Raw genomic sequence first — 15,969 nt, forward strand, 5'->3', positions numbered from 1 at the left:
TTTCCTATTAATACCACAGTAAATCTCAAACCCAGTTTCCGATTGATCTAAATAAGTCCCCTTGCCCCCCAGAATATCTGTTTACCTCAACCTTAGAGCTCACAAACACCTCAATGATCTAACGCAGTTACATTGCTACATAATATTCCAAACGAATTTACAAACTGTTTATTAATGTTATTCTGTTATATTGTTATGATAATAAGATTCTGTTGCTGTTACGATGTAAAGATAATATGACCTGTTGTCAAATTATCCCACAAGGCTAGACCTGAACCAGGATCACCGGAGACCTCAGGAAGGAAACAGGAATTGAAAGTCCTCCAGGCGAGATAGGCAGCGCCTATTGGTCTAGTCTGATGTAGGATGAGGGCAGCGTCCCAGCAGGCTGGTCTGGTGGTCACAGGAGCGAACAGAGTATCCGAGTGTAGCGCAAGGGTCAAAGCCAGGGTATCCGTCCGAGGGTAGTCAGCCAAAGGAAGGGTCAGTTCCGAGATCAGTCCATGCGTAGTCAAGACGAGCAAAGGTCAGTTCCAGGTGGCAGTCAACATGGTCAGGTAGGCAGAGGTCAGTTCCAGGCAGCGGTCAAACGTAGTCAAGCAAGCAAGGGTCAGTACCGTGAATCAGTCCGAGAAGGTACGACAAGGAGGAACATGGAACAGGAATCAGGACCGATGCTGGAACACAGGAGCACTGGAACAAGACAGGAATACAGGAACGCAGGATCACTGGAACAGAGACTGGATCTAGGAAGCAGGAGAACACAGGAACGTAGGACAGCAAAATAGCTACACCGAAGGTGTCGACCCAATTGCCAAGGCGAGGTCCTGGGGACAGGGCCTCGCTATTTATAGTCCTACTATGTGACGTTATCGGGAGACGTCTGGACCAAGGTTCCCACCCTCGGCCCTTTAAATATGGAGATGTCAGCCGCGCTCGCACCTAGGGGCAGGGCCGAGGAGGCTGAAGATGCGGAGCCCCTATGGGAGATCCGCTGAGAGGCCTGCGGCATGGAGGAAGCCGAGGAGGTCCGAGGAGAGCGTCAAGGATATCGGGAGCTGGCAGCCACAGCAAGGGAAGAGGAGCCAGAGCTCGTGGAGGGAAGCGCGAGGTGAGCAGGCCCGGTCGCAGCACCAACACGGCCGGGACGTGCAACAAAACCTCTCCATTCCCAAAAACAAAAGTTTACTCCTTGAGAACCTGGGATAAAATTGGCATTTCCCCTAATGGTAGGTAACGACATTTCAGGGGAAAAGTTCCACAACTTGGCTATTTTTTTCCATGCCCACCGAATTGGTGAGATTAACATATAAAAACATGCCATACTGGGTCAGACCAAGGGTCCATCAAGCCCAGCATCCTGTTTCCAACAGTGGCCAATCCAGGTCATAAGAACCTGGCAAGTACCCTTTTGTAAGGAGGAAGCTGACACATGTAACAAGTAACGCACATCTAGTGGGACTGCTAAATCCTTTTCTCCTCCCTGCAACACATAAATAGACTTCCCATAAACCACTCTCTAACAATTCTTAAAAGACTAGCTAAATTGTATCTCTCCAAGTCCTGAGAGACACACCTCCCTGAGACTACTCTCTTTTCAGCCAACACAGAGCAATTTGGGGTTTCTTTCGTTTCCAAATAAAATCTCGCAGCAATTTGTCTAATAATCTGATATCTTTTTCTTAATTCGAATAGATGACCATCTTAAAAATATTTATTCGACCGAGAAAGGAAAGAGGTAAATTAATCCAAGTTTCTAATTTATCTTTCGTAGTAGAAAGTAAGCTGGAGACATTAAGCTGATATATCCACCCGAAGTCCATAGATATTTCAAAACCTAAATATCTAAAGGACCCATTAGCCCATTTCAATGGGAATGGACCTTCCCACTGATTTTCTATTCTGACTGGGGATACTAAAGCTTTGGATTTGTCAGTGTTTGACTTAAAACCAAAGAGCCCACCAAACTCCCCAAAGATTCATGAGGCACTCTAGTGAGGTTTGGGTAACATCAAAATGTCATCTGCAAATGCTGCTTACTTAAGTTCTTTACCTCCCAACCTCACTCCCCTAGTATGCATGTCCCGTTGGACTTTCATCAGTAGAGGTTCTAAAGCCAACAGAAACAGCAAGGGGGAAAGTGGGCATCCTTGCCTTGTGCTCCTATTGATCCCAAAATCTGAGGAATATTCCCCATTTGCAGTAATCACCGCCACAAGGTTTGTATAGAGTAGTTTGATCACATTCAAGAAGAATCCCTCTAGTCCCATTTTTTCCAAAACACAAAATAAGTATGGCTATTCCACTCTATCAAACGCTTTTTCAGCATCAAAACTGACAATTAGTAGAGGTTTCCCGCTCTTCTGGCATAAAGAGATTGCTGTCAGCAGAGCACGCACATTCTTAAGCGCACATTTCCTCCATACAAAACCTACTTGACCTTCGGCAACATGTCTGGCAACACCACCGCTAATCGATCAGCCATTATTTTTGTTAATAATTTATGATCAAAATTGAGCAATGAAATTGGCCGATATGAGCCCAGTAATAAAGGGTCTTTCCTTGGTTTTGGAATAACTGTAATTAATGTTTTATTAGGTTCGAATTTGAATTCTCCTTTCTTTATTAGGGCAGAATATACATCCCTATGTGGATCAATAACCTGGTCAATTAAAGTTTTATAAAATTCTGCATTGAACGCATCCAGTCCTGGTGCTTACAGTAATTTTGCTTGTTGGATTCCTACCATAATTTCCTTATTGCTAATTTGTCTATTCAGTCAAGCCAGGTGTTATCTGTTAAACACCTTTAAATTAGACATCTCCAAAACATTTTTACACTTGATGGGATCTGAACCCTCCGTAGAGTAAAAATCTTTATAGAAGACCTCAAAAGTATGTAAGATTTCTTTATTGGTGTTCACTAACTGGCCTCCCTAAGAACGTAGCGTTAAAATAAATTTGGATCCGGAGGATGTTTTGATTAAACTCAACATTAGCCGTCCTGTCTTCTTCCCAAAAGTGTATAATTTATATTTATTATACAGAAGACTCTTCTTTGCTCTTTGATGTAAAAGCGAATTTAGATCACCTATGTTTCCAAATATTTAGCCTTATTCACAGCAGTTTTATGGTGTAACCATATGGTCTTCTGATGTTTTAGGAGGCCTTCTAAATGCAGTATCCTTCTGTCTACATATTTCTTCCTTTTGGCCACTAATGAAATTATGTCTCCCCTCAAGATCACCTTTGTGGTCTGCCAAAAAAAGAATGGGTTCTTCAGAGTGCACTGCATTATTTTGACAATATTCCTTCCACTTTAGCCTTAGAAATTCCTGAAATACAGTATCCTTGACTAAAATCTCAGGGAAACACCATGTAAAAAGTGAATGCTTACCCATAGCACATTCCACATTCACCCAAATGGGTGCATGATCTGATATTTTAATTACACCAATTTCTGTATCACCAATCTGCAAAACCGCATGTTTAGGAGTAAGGATGTAGTCTATCCAGGAGAATGTGGAATGAGCTCTCGATAAATGGGTGAATTTTTTAGATGTAGAGTGTAAGGTACGCCATGAATCAATAAGGTGTAAATTATCAAGCAAAAACTGGATACCTTTCTTATTATTCATTCTCCCCCCCCCCCCTTTTGGGTGAGATTTGTCCCATTGTGGATCAGGTACTATATTAAAATCTCCCCCCCAACCAGATATCACTATCAACAAAGAGTAACAAATGATTGGTCAACCCCTGAAAAAAGGAATGGACATATTTATTGGGAGCATAAAGATTACCAATTACAATTGGTTTCGTATTCAGTTTAGCCACCAGGATCACATATCTTCCCAAAGGGACCATGATTGTGTTTAGGATCTCAATGGGTGTACTTTCCCGTATAAGAATTGCTACACCAGTGGATCTACTGTCTGCTGAAGCAAAATGTACTTCTCCCACCCAACCTCTTCTGCGTTTTAAATGCTCCAGAGCATTCAGGTGTGTTTCCTGTAACAGTGACATTTCCGCATTCATTTTATTTAAAGCTGACAAAATCTTGGAGCACTTTATTGCCAAGTGAATACCACAAATATTCCAAGAGACCATTTTAACCATGTTCCTACCCATTCCCACCTAGTGCTTGATCAAATTCCCAGTTCCACGTGATTGAATTATGAGATCTTTCCCAGCCTAAGATCCCATAAACAGCCCCACACTGCAACTTTCCTCCAGGCAATCCATTCATCTCCCACCTGATAATCACAAAAGCAAAATTAGATCCCTTGCCCATCCCCCCACCCTGTCCCTCCTCTTCCCCAACCAACCAAACCTCAACCCTAGTCATACCCATAATAAGGCAAGATCACGTAACAATGTAATAGGTTCTCCCTCCTTCCTTAATTCATATCTCAGGCAATTAACCATAATATAAACCAGACCTAGAAAACATTACTAAACTTTATAGATGCAATCCCATTGAAGCCTCTTCCTCACAAAATTATTTCCTTCGCTATTAGGACTGGATTTACTTAATCTGTATCAAAATGACAAACTTGGGTGGCCCGCTCCGAATTAGGAGGTTCACTGCATGCTCACAATATCTTCAACCATTGAAAGCTGGAATCCAAAATAATTCCATGCTGTGAAGTATAGGGCTCCAGGTTATGATGAAACCACAATAACTTGAAAACTGCTAACCCTTAATCTCACTTCGCTTCCAAGGCCTCCACAAATTTTTTACTGTCCGCAATCAATTAACACCAAGTCACACCATCAGGTTGGATAATTCACAGCTTTGCAGGATAAATAAGAGCAAATTTAACAACCAGGACATGACGATGGGAACATAAGGGAGCGAATTTGCACTGCTGCGCAGCTAAGAGCACCAAATAGTCCTGGAAAATCAGCACTGACTTGTTATTATAAGCAAGTTTTTTCCCAGTGCGCATCTTTGTAAAATTTCAGTTTTGTGTGCAAAGTCTAGGATTTTCATAATTACCACCCTGGGTCTGTCCTCTGTTCCTTTCCATTGTCCCAATCTGTGTGCGTGCTCAATATGCAACAGGCCATGGGTGTTAGACAGGCCTAGTGTTGCGTCCGTCAGGCTTCGCCAGGACTACCTCTCTTTACTTGTGGCTTCTCCCGCTCACCTTGGACTGATGGCCGCGGCGGCGTCTGCTTTCCGATCTCTCCGGCGTCCCCGGACCGGCTTTGGTGCTGCCTCCCGCCATTCTCCTTCAAGGTACCTCTTGGGCGTGCGCGCGCATGCCGCACTCATCTTTAACTTCACGTTGGCGCAAACCTCAGAGGCGTCCCCCTGTCCTGACGTCACGACTCCAGGGTATATCTACCTACAGTATTTGCTAGCTCGTTGAGTTAGCAACAGGATTCTTACGGATGGGATTCGCTCTCCATTCCTAAGCTACTCTGCCACTCCAGCTCTTTCTGGAATTCTTACTACCCTTCGGGGTTGCTAATGGGGTACCCGCTCCTCGGGGGCCTCTCTGCTTCTTTCAGGTGCTATCAGGAAACCGGTATTCGCTCCTCAAGGGCCCATGTTCCCTGTTTCACTGCCTGCAACCTCTACCCTTCTACTTGGAAGTACTAACTTACAGTCACCATCAATGAGTACAGAAAACATCTCTCTCTACAGTACTGCTTCGCCGGAATCAGGTACTCGCTCCTCGAGGGCCCATGTTCCCTGTGTCACTGCCTGCAACCTCTACCCTTCTACTTGGAAGAACTAACTTACAGTCACCATCAGTGAGTACAGAAAACATCTCTTTCTACAGTACTGCTTCACCAGAATCAGGTACTCGCTCCTCGTGGGCCTGCTCTCTGCTCCGGTGCCAGATCTCTCGTCTAGTGGAATCTCTGCTACTGCTAGTGAGTACACCGAGTCTCTCTGCTCTATGGGATCAGGTACTTGCTCCTCAAGGGCCTACTCTCCCTGTCTCGGAGCTCTCCTATTCTATTTGGGACTCTGAATGCTAATCTTATTTTGTGCTCATAACTCTCAGTCTCTTTCCACTACAGCACTGCTCTACAGAGGATCCGCTGTTCCAGCATTCTGTCAAAGATGCGCCCAGCCGGGCTCTACAATCACTGCTCATTACTGCCACCTCTGGTGGTTCCATAAACTGTTTAATAAAAGATTCAAATCTGTGTTTGTCTGTCCGGAGTTTATCCTCACACTGTGGTCCCTCACAGGACTCTTTCCCCCCCCCCCCCCCATGGGCGTGGTCAGCTGCCACAGTGTCCAAGGATCCACCCAAACACCATTAACCATAACACCTAGCTCCTGCGTTAGCCAAGATTCCAGAAAGCTTGGCAACTCTCTCTCCTCAGTGGTCTTGGGTAAGCCAACTAGTCTTAAATTGTTCCTCCAGGACCTATTTTCAAAATCCTCGAATTGGTCCTCTTGCTTCTTAATTTAACGCTGCATTTCGCCCATCTCCTTTTGTACTGTGACCAGGGAATCTTGTTGGTCCGAGACCCGCTGTTCCATTGCCTCAAAACGCTGATCATAAGTGTTGAGCATAGCAGTGACCTCTTCTAACTTGTCCACAATTTTTGTGTGTGTCTGTGTGTGTGTGTGATAAAGAGAGAGCAGGAGAGAATGGAAACTTGCCTGGGTTGTTTGGGTGTGTGTGTGTGTGTGTGTGTGTGTGTGTGTGTGTGTGAATGGGATTCTGCTTGCGTTGTGTGCATGTGTGAAGACATTTTGTGCTGCCACACTAATCCAAGACAATCTCAGGGTGACTGGAACTCAAAAGATTTCAGGTATGGTGAGCAGGGAATTTTCCCACCCTTATGTTTTAATTATTGGGTGTCTGATGTGTCTGCCATTTAGAAATATTTTATTGCTGTTTAGAAAAAATTTAAATTTTGTATGAGCTCTTAAATATTGGATGTTATTCTAGTCATCATCTCATTGGAAATGTTATTATTATTCTAGTTTTTAGTGAGGGAATCCAGAGGAGACAAAGGGAGTGAACTGGGGGTTGCTGTGTGTGTGTGTGTGTGGGGGGGGGGGGGGCGCCAAAGATTGTATCTGCCCCGGGAGCCATATACTTTAGGTATGCCACTGGATATGGCCAGCCAGCGCCAGGAGACCTCCTTTAGGGTTTCTGTTTGAAGAAATGTGCTTTGTAGTTCTGACATCCAACAGTAACATTTTAAATACTTTCAATCAATTTGTGTTGGATTGCAGGTGTGCGCACTGTTTAGCTCCTCGCCCCTCTGACCCTTTTGCTCGCTTCTGTCAGGAATGTGGTTCTGCTCTTCCGCCTGTGCCAGGATATCGCCTTCCACCTCCCGAAGGAGCACAGGTATATACCATTGCATGGTTTTTTTTCTTTCATTTTAGTATTTATCAGAAGTAGAAGGGACGTTACAAGCATGCATGTCATCACAGAACAAGCTTTTCAAGAAATAAGTTTGCACAATAGTACAAAGAAAAACACCTACAAATTCCTATCTTGAGTTTCATTTCTTCCCTCTTCCTACCTCTTCCTCATATTTAGAATTTGCAAAATACCCTAGATTAAAGCTGTTTTTCTTTGTTAAAATATTAAGTAAAGTAGCTGGTACCCGTTGAAAATTCAACAGAGGTTACATTGGAATGGAGGTGCTCGGCATACTCTTCCACCCCTCATCTGGACCCAGTGCTCTTATACCCTCCTCCCCAGCCGGTCCCCAGTACTTGATACTCTTCTCCAGTGCTTTCCAATCCCAACACACTCTGTCCCTTCTTGCTCCAGCCCAACCCAACATTTCCTTCACCTTCCCCCTTCCCAGCCTGACATTGGCACTTCCTGGCCGCTCCCCCCATCCCAGCACTGTCTATCTCCCCCCTCCTAAGCTCAGATACAGCAAACCTCCCCAGCCTACCCCTGAATACTATCTGACCCCCCCTCCCATCCAGCCTGTCCTCAGCACACTCCGATTCCCTCTTCCTCCATGGCCTGAGTCCAGCATGCTCTTACATAAGAACGTAAGAAATGTCATGCTGGATCAAACCAAGGTTCTTCAAACCCAGGATCCTGTCTCCAACAGTGGCCAATCCAGGTTGCAAGTACCTGTCAGATTCCATAAAGTAGATCTGTTTCTTGTTGCTCATTCCCAGGAATATCAGTCTTTCTGGCTAATAATGGGACCGATGCAATATCGGACGCTGACCTCAATGCGCCGCTAAATGCACGGTTGGACGCACGTTTTGGATGTGCTAGACATATGCCCAATGCAATATCTAGATTAGTGTATCCAAAACGCGCATCCATACCGGCGCATAGCTAATAGCACTCATTACATGCAAATCAGTGGTTTAGCTACAGGTGGGCCTGGGTGGGCAGCTGCCCACCCAATTTAGACCCAGGGCCACCCAACTGGCACTGGAACTGCAAGGCTATCGCGGGATCCCATCCCCACGACAGTGAAGAGGAGGACCCAGGCCTGGTGCACCATCACGGCACACATGGGGAAGCGGTCCTGTAGCCATATGGCCGACCGATCTTCCTGTTTGGGGGGGGGGGGGAGAGCGGAAGCGCCGCACACAGCTTCCACTTCCTCCCCCCAGAGCAGGAAGATCAGCTGGCCTCTCCTGCTGCTACCGGCCTCCTGCTATCTTCGGGCCATACGGCTGACCGATCTTCCTGCTTGGGGGGGGGGGTAGCAGGAGAGTGGAAGCGCCGCGCACAGCTTCTTCTCCCCCCCAGCAGAAAGATTGGTCGGCCGAACAGCCCGAAGATAGCAGGAGGCCGGTGGCAGCAGGAGAGGCCAGTTGATCTTCCTGCTCTGGGGGGAGGAAGCAGAAACTGTGCACAGGCTTGAATGAGTATGTGTGGATGAGATTGGGTGCCTTGGTGTGTGTGGGGGTGAAAATCGGAGCCTGGGTGTGTATGGGAGTGAGAATGGAGTCTTGAATGTGTGTGGGTGAAAATGGAAGCTTGAATATGTGGGTGAGATTGGAAGCTTGAATTTGTGGGTGAGAATGGAAGCTTGAATATGTGGGTGAGATTGGAAGCTTGAATTTGTGGGGAGAATGGAAGCTTGAATATGTGGGTGAGAATGGAAGCTTGAATATGTGTGGGTGAGAATGGGAGCTTGAATATGTGTATGTGTGGGTGAGAATGGGAGTCTGGGTTTGTGTGTTTGGGTGACAATGGGTGCTTGGATGTGCGTCTGTGTGTGCATAAGAATATAAGCCTGGGGAGGGGTGAGAAAGTGAGAGCTTGTATGTATGTCTGCAGAGAATGTGAGCTTGGGGCTGGGGGAGAGCATATGAGAGTGAGAGCTTGAATGTGTGAGGGAGTCTGTGAGAGAAGTGTGAGTGTGTGTGTGTGTGTGTGTGTGTGTGTGTGTGTGTAAGGGAAGAAGACAGTAGTAGAAGAAAGACAAAAGGAATTAGGAAATGAGCGACAAGGGAAAAAATGGGAAAAAGAGACCAGGACCAACTGATTAAATAAATACAAAGATCAGACAACAAAGGTAAAAAAAAAATATATATATATTTTGAGATGTTAGCAATTTAAATATGTCATCTTTAGGAATGTGCATTTCTTATATTTCTGAATTTTGCTCTTTCTTAAGTATTCCACCATTCAGACATTTTAGTTTCTCAGGCTTTCTATTTTGGCTTTATCTGCATGTTTCTGTTTCTAATTTATAGTCTCTTATTTCTATATTAGGTAAGGGTTGGTCTCAGTTTTGCCTGTGTGTGACAGAAATGCAGTATTTCTAGCATATAATTTCTCTGTAATAGTAGTCCAGTTTGTTCTGTTATTCCAGTAGGTGATGTATTAATGTTCTAGGGCCTGGTGTAGTATTTGTATTGCTGCTTTTTCATAAGGTTGCTGTTTGAATCCTGAGAGTCAGTGCTGTGACTGTATGGCAGGGTTCTAGATGCCTCCTTCTTTGCAAGAGTTTGTGTCACTTCACAAAATAGCAGTGGAGGGTAACTTTTTGCTGAGATGACACCAGAATTTGAATTTTTTTTTTCATGTTAGCTGTAATGTGAATTGCCCTAGTTCTGCGCTGCACCTATTCTGATGATTAATTATAATTTATTGTATTTATGAAGATTTCTGCGTTTTTGCAAAGACAGTTCATGAAAGAATACATTAATTTTTGTTTTATTACATGATCTGATTGTTTTCTATACTTGAAATAATTGAAGTAAATTATTTTAAAGTTTCATACATGACACATAATGGATGTTGCAAATTACTTAAACCATTGTAGGGTGCAGTATATTGCACTATTTATCAATAAGAAAAAAACTAGTAGGTCTCAGACCTGCATGCCTACAGCCCACCCATGTTAACCTTGTACCCACCCAAAAAATCAATTCTGGCTATGCCACTGATGCAAATGCCATGCTGATGATGCTATTAGCTGTACCCCCCGCTGTAAAAATAAAATGTGCGTTCCCTGTACATACCCGCAACCCACAGTCCAGACTGTGGGTTGCGCCTCCTTTCCAGCAGATGGAGATAGACTAAAACTGAAAGGATATCCTATATGAGGACAGAGCTATCCTGTAACCCTCCAGTATTCGTCTGTCTCCAGCAGGTGTAGCAGCTCACCCTTTGGTTTCCTGCTCTAGGCTAGTCAGCCTTCCTTTTCTTCCTTTCTTCGTGGATCAAGCAAGTACTTATTCCTTAGGGATCTAGCGTGATCTTCTTCCTGTAAAAAAAAAAAAAAATCTAGAAAGGGAGTTGTAGCTTTTCTTTTTTTGCAGCAGACGGTTCCATCTCCTGGCTCTTGCCGGACTCAGGGGGGCTTTGCCCCTTGTGCAGAGCATAGCCTGAGTCCGTAGCCGCTTCCAGGTGTGGGGATTGTCTGGTGGTCCAGGTCTCGTCTCCCCTTCCTCTGGCTGATGAGGGGGCTTAGTTCCCCACTGCTCTGCTCAGTCTGTAAAAAAAAATAAGACAGTTTAAAGTATTCAAAGTGCTTTTTTATCTTACCTTACAGCAGTAGACCCATTTTTCATTTTGGTCTTCAGAGGGCTTGAACCGGCAGCCAGAAAGGCAGGAGTCAGCAGGATTCTCCTCTGCTTCACTCCGGGCCTGCAGGCTGCCAATTAAAACTTTTTTTTCTTCAGTTTTTTCTTCAGTGCAGCTCTCCCTATGCCACGGCAGGCAGCCTGCCTCTCTTGTGGTCAGCCCTCGTTGCGATTTTCGTGAGAGGGCCTCTGTTCTGCTTGCCTTCCGGGTGGGGAAGGTCCCTCCTCGGCAGGGCAGGCAAATTTAGTCCGGGGATCGAGTCCCCACAGCATGACCCAGGCCGTTCCCGGCTCGGCAAAGCCCGGGAACGGTGGTCATTTTGGATTTTTCAGCGGCTTCGTTTTCAGAGCTGCCTGGGGCTGGGGGGCCGAATTTTTCAGATTCTCCCCCCAATTTGAGCCCTGCGGACCCCCAGGAGGGGATCCCTGACCCCCCTCCCCCCCCTGGGAATTCTAGGACCCGTTTTTCCACAGAATTTGTCCTCCTCCTGCATAAGTCCTATTTAGCTAGCCTGCAGGAGGAGGAGGAAGGTTCCCCACCAGACACCCCCCCCCGGCAAAAATTCCCTGCTCCGCGCTGTTGACTGCTGGCCCGGTTGCGGAGCCCCCGGGGTCGATTCACGTGCGGGTGGTCCTGGGAGTGCCCCCCATCTCCCTGATCCCCCGGTGGACCCGGTACTCCCGGATCCTGACGCCATCCCTGATGTAGAGGGTACCCTTCCTCCCCTGGAGGGGGACGATCCCAGAGTCCTACGGATGTTCCGCAGGGAGGAGCTGGAGCCCCTCATCCCCTTTGTCCTCCAGGAATTGGGGTTGGAGGGGCCCCCCCGCGGACACCCTTACGGCCTCTTTGCCCAAGGATATGGACCCGGTCCTGGCAGGAATCAGGGCCCCAACAAGTGCCTTCCCCTTTCATCCCATGCACAAGCTGTTGCTCTTGCAGGAATGGGAGGCTCCCGAGGCGGGAGTCCGGGTGGGGCGGGCTATGGATAAGCTTTACTCCATCCCGGAGGAATGTTTGGAAATTTTGAAAAGTCCCTCCGTGGACTCCTCCATCTCTGCGGTCCACGGATCTGAAGGACACCCAGGACCGCAAGCTCGAGGCACATATGAATCGTATTTTTTATGTCCTGGCGCTGGGGGTTCGTGCGACTATCTGCAGCAGTTTCATGTTACGGGCAGGCCTCAGGTGGGTTCAACAGTTACTCTGCACCTGAGACCTCCCGTCGGCAGAGGTGGAGCAGGCTGAGCGCCTCGAGGCCGTCGTCGCTTATGGGACTGATGCGCTTTACGACTTCCTCCACGTCCAGGCAAAGGCGATGGCCTCAGTGGTGTCCGCCAGACGACTCCTCTGGCTGCGCAATTGGTCGGCTGATCCGTCTTCCAAAGCCCGGCTGGGCACGTTGCCTTTCGAAGGTAAGTTGCTTTTTGATGAGGACCTTGAGAAGCTTATGGATTCCTTGGCGGAAAATAAGGTCCATAAGCTCCCGGAGGACCATCCAAAACTGTCCCGCTCCTTTACACCCTCTCGTCCTCGCTTTCAGGGTCAGACGGTATACCCCGCGCAGACGGGGTGGTTCCTCGAGGGGTTATTCTTCTCGGTCTCAGTCTTGGTCGCAGCCTTTTGTGGGCGTCGGCCCTTTCGTGAGGGCCAGCCCATACGCTCTGCCCCTAAGCCTGCCACGCAATGAAGTTCAGTTGACTCATTCCTCGGTCCCCTCCCTAGGCGGCCGCCTCTCTCTGTTTTTCGAGGAATGGGTCAAAATCACGTCAGACCAGTGGGTCCTCGACATTATCAGGGACGGGTATGCCTTCGAGATTGTTCGCGACCTACCCATGCGGGCGGTCCAAAAGGGACACGGTGGAACAAACCCTCACCAGGCTCCTGAAACTGGGCACGGTGGTCCCGGTCCCAGAGAAGGAGCTTGGCGCCGGACAGTATTCTATTTACTTCATCGTTCCCAAGAAGGTTGGGTCTTATCACCCGATCTTAGACCTCAAGAGGGTCAACCGGGCCCTCAAGATTCCACATTTCCGCATGGAAACCCTGCGAGCGGTCATCGCAGCGGTTCGCCTCGGAGAGTTCCTTGCTTCACTCGATCTTGCAGAGGCTTACTTCCATATGTCATGTCAAAAATATTCCAGATTTGATGTTAAATGCTAACACTAAAATAAGTCCTGTTTTTTATACCCGTGACTTAGGAATTATTATAGACACTGAATTCTCTTTTAAAAAGCATATTGCCGCCAAATTGAAAGATGGTTATTTTAAACTATTAACTTTAAGAAAGTTAAAGCCGTTCTTAAATTTTAAGGATTTTAGATCTGTTTTACAGACCTTGATTTTTGCGAATTTAGATTACTGTAATTCTTTATTACTTGGCTTACCTGTTTCAAATATTAGACCATTGCAGGTCTTGCAGAACGCAGCAGCACGTGTTCTGTCTGGTAAACGGAAATGTGACCATATTACCCCCACATTGATCAAGTTTCATTGGCTTCCAATCCAATATCGCATACAATATAAAGTGGCCTGTTTAATTCAAAATGTTGTACACGGGGAGCGAACGGAATGGCTGAATACATCTTTACGCCTGCACATACCTCAGAGAGACCTGAGATCGGCTAATAAGGGCTTGTTATCAATTCCCAATATTAAATCGGCAAGGCTTACACAGGTGAGGGAACGCGTACTGTCTGTTGCTGGAGCTAAATTGTGGAACTCTTTACCATCATCCTTGAGGTTATGTACCGAAAAAAAACAATTTAAAACTGACCTCAAGACTTGGCTTTTTAAATGTGCTTTTACTGAATATGAGCTTTTAACATCGAACACCAAATAAGGAAGATCGGAGTAAGATACAAATAAGAAACACCAGTTATATCACTAGGCTGAGTCTGTATATGGTTTGTCTGCTGTTTGTTTTGTTTTTTGAGTATTTGTTTTAATCTTATATTTTATTTGATCTATTTTACTTTTACTGCTTTTAATAACTAACTTGTTTCATACTTTTAACAGAGTTAGTTATCACTATTTTATAAATGTATTGTATTTATTATATGTTTTATATTTTGTAAACCATTGTGAAGGTACGTCTGATGCGACGGTATAGAAATACAATAGTGGACAACACATTGAAATCGTCGGTGCAGTGTGCTGCGGCAGTCAAAAAAGCAAACAGAATGTTGGGAATTATTAGAAAAGGAATGATGAATAAAACGGAAAATGTCATAATGCCTCTGTATCGCTCCATGGTGAGACCGCACCTTGAATACTGTGTACAATTCTGGTCGCCGCATCTCAAAAAAGATATAATTGCGATGGAGAAGGTACAGAGAAGGGCTACCAAAATGATAAAGGGAATGGAACAACTCCCCTATGAGGAAAGACTAAAGAGGTTAGGACTTTTCAGCTTGGAGAAGAGACGACTGAGGGGGGATATGATAGAGGTGTTTAAAATCATGAGAGGTCTAGAACGGGTAGATGTGAATCGGTTATTTACTCTTTCGGATAGTAGAAAGACTAGGGGGCACTCCATGAAGTTAGCATGGGGCACATTTAAAACTAATCGGAGAAAGTTCTTTTTTACTCAACGCACAATTAAACTCTGGAATTTGTTGCCAGAGAATGTGGTTCGTGCAGTTAGTATAGCTGTGTTTAAAAAAGGATTGGATAAGTTCTTGGAGGAGAAGTCCATTACCTGCTATTAAGTTCACTTAGAGAATAGCCACTGCCATTAGCAATGGTTACATGGAATAGACTTAGTTTTTGGTTACTTGCCAGGTTCTTGTGGCCTGGATTGGCCACTGTTGGAAACAGGATGCTGGGCTTGATGGACCCTTGGTCTGACCCAGTATGGCATTTTCTTATGTTCTTATGTTCTTAAACTAAACTAAACTAAATATTCCGATTCACCGTGACTATCAGAAGTATCTTCGCTTCCACGTCCTCAACCAGGACTTCCAGTTTCGGGCGCTTCCCTTCGGCCTCGCGACCGCGCCTCGCACCTTCACCAAGATCATGGTGGTGGTTGCGGCGGCTCTTCGTCGGGAGGGGATCCTTGTTCACCCCTACCTGGACGACTGGCTCATCAGGGCCAAGTTGGCGGCTCTTTGCCAACAGGCGGTGGATCGCGTGTTAGCTCTCCTCGCGTCTCTCGGGTGGATAGTGAATTTCTCCAAAAGCAAACTTCAGCCCTCCCAGGAGTTAGAGTTCCTGGGAGCCCACTTTGACACCCAAGTGGGCAAGGTCTTCTTACCTCGTGTGCTAGCTCTGAAGCTGATCGAGCAGATTCAGAATCTGATTTCACTACCTTCCCCAATGGCCCGGGACTATCTGCAGGTCTTGGGATCCATGGCTTCCAGCATCGATCTAGTCCCCTGGGCTTTTGCTCATATGCGTCCGCTACAGAAAGCTTTGCTATCCCGTTGGCAGCCGGTGTCAGAACAGTTTCACATGGTCCTTCCGTTCTTGGACTCTACAGTCACCGACTTGCAGTGGTGGCTGTCGCTCCCTCATCTCCTTCAGGGAATGCCTCTCCAAGCTCCACAGTGGACGATAGTAACCACGGACGCCAGTCTGTCAGGCTGGGGTGCGGTCTATCTCTCCCAGTCCACCCAGGGGACCTGGTTGCCAACTCAGTCTCGCTGGCACATCAATCGGTTGGAGACCCCGGCGGTACGCTTAGCTCTTCAGGAGTTTCTCCTCCTGATCCGCGGCAAAGCAGTAAGGGTGCTGTCCGACAACTCCACCACCGTGGCTTACATCAATTGCCAAGGGGGCACCCGCAGTCCCCTGGTGGCCCTAGAAGCCAGCCGTCTCTTCGCATGGGCAGAACGGCATCTGATGTGCCTGGCGGCCTCCCACATCGCGGGCAAGGAGAATGTTCAGGCCGATTTCCTCAGTCGTCAATCGCTCGATCCGGGGGAGTGGGAGCTCTTGGATGCGGCCATGGCTCTGATAGT

The 15,969-nt window shown here is 46.6% G+C and overlaps 1 protein-coding gene across 2 annotated transcripts in view; it reads left to right on the forward strand.

The window, feature by feature from the left end:
- DZANK1 (double zinc ribbon and ankyrin repeat domains 1) overlaps positions 1-15,969 on the forward strand; it is a 304,940-nt gene that overhangs the window by 117,192 nt on the left and 171,779 nt on the right. For both annotated transcript variants that reach the window (XM_029594465.1, XM_029594464.1), the window contains exon 8: positions 7,213-7,330. In XM_029594465.1, the coding sequence (XP_029450325.1) occupies positions 7,213-7,330 (118 nt within the window). The remainder of the gene's footprint in view (positions 1-7,212; positions 7,331-15,969) is intronic.

Source organism: Rhinatrema bivittatum, chromosome 3, assembly GCF_901001135.1.
Source record: "Rhinatrema bivittatum chromosome 3, aRhiBiv1.1, whole genome shotgun sequence".
In the NCBI taxonomy this organism is placed as follows: domain Eukaryota; kingdom Metazoa; phylum Chordata; class Amphibia; order Gymnophiona; family Rhinatrematidae; genus Rhinatrema; species Rhinatrema bivittatum.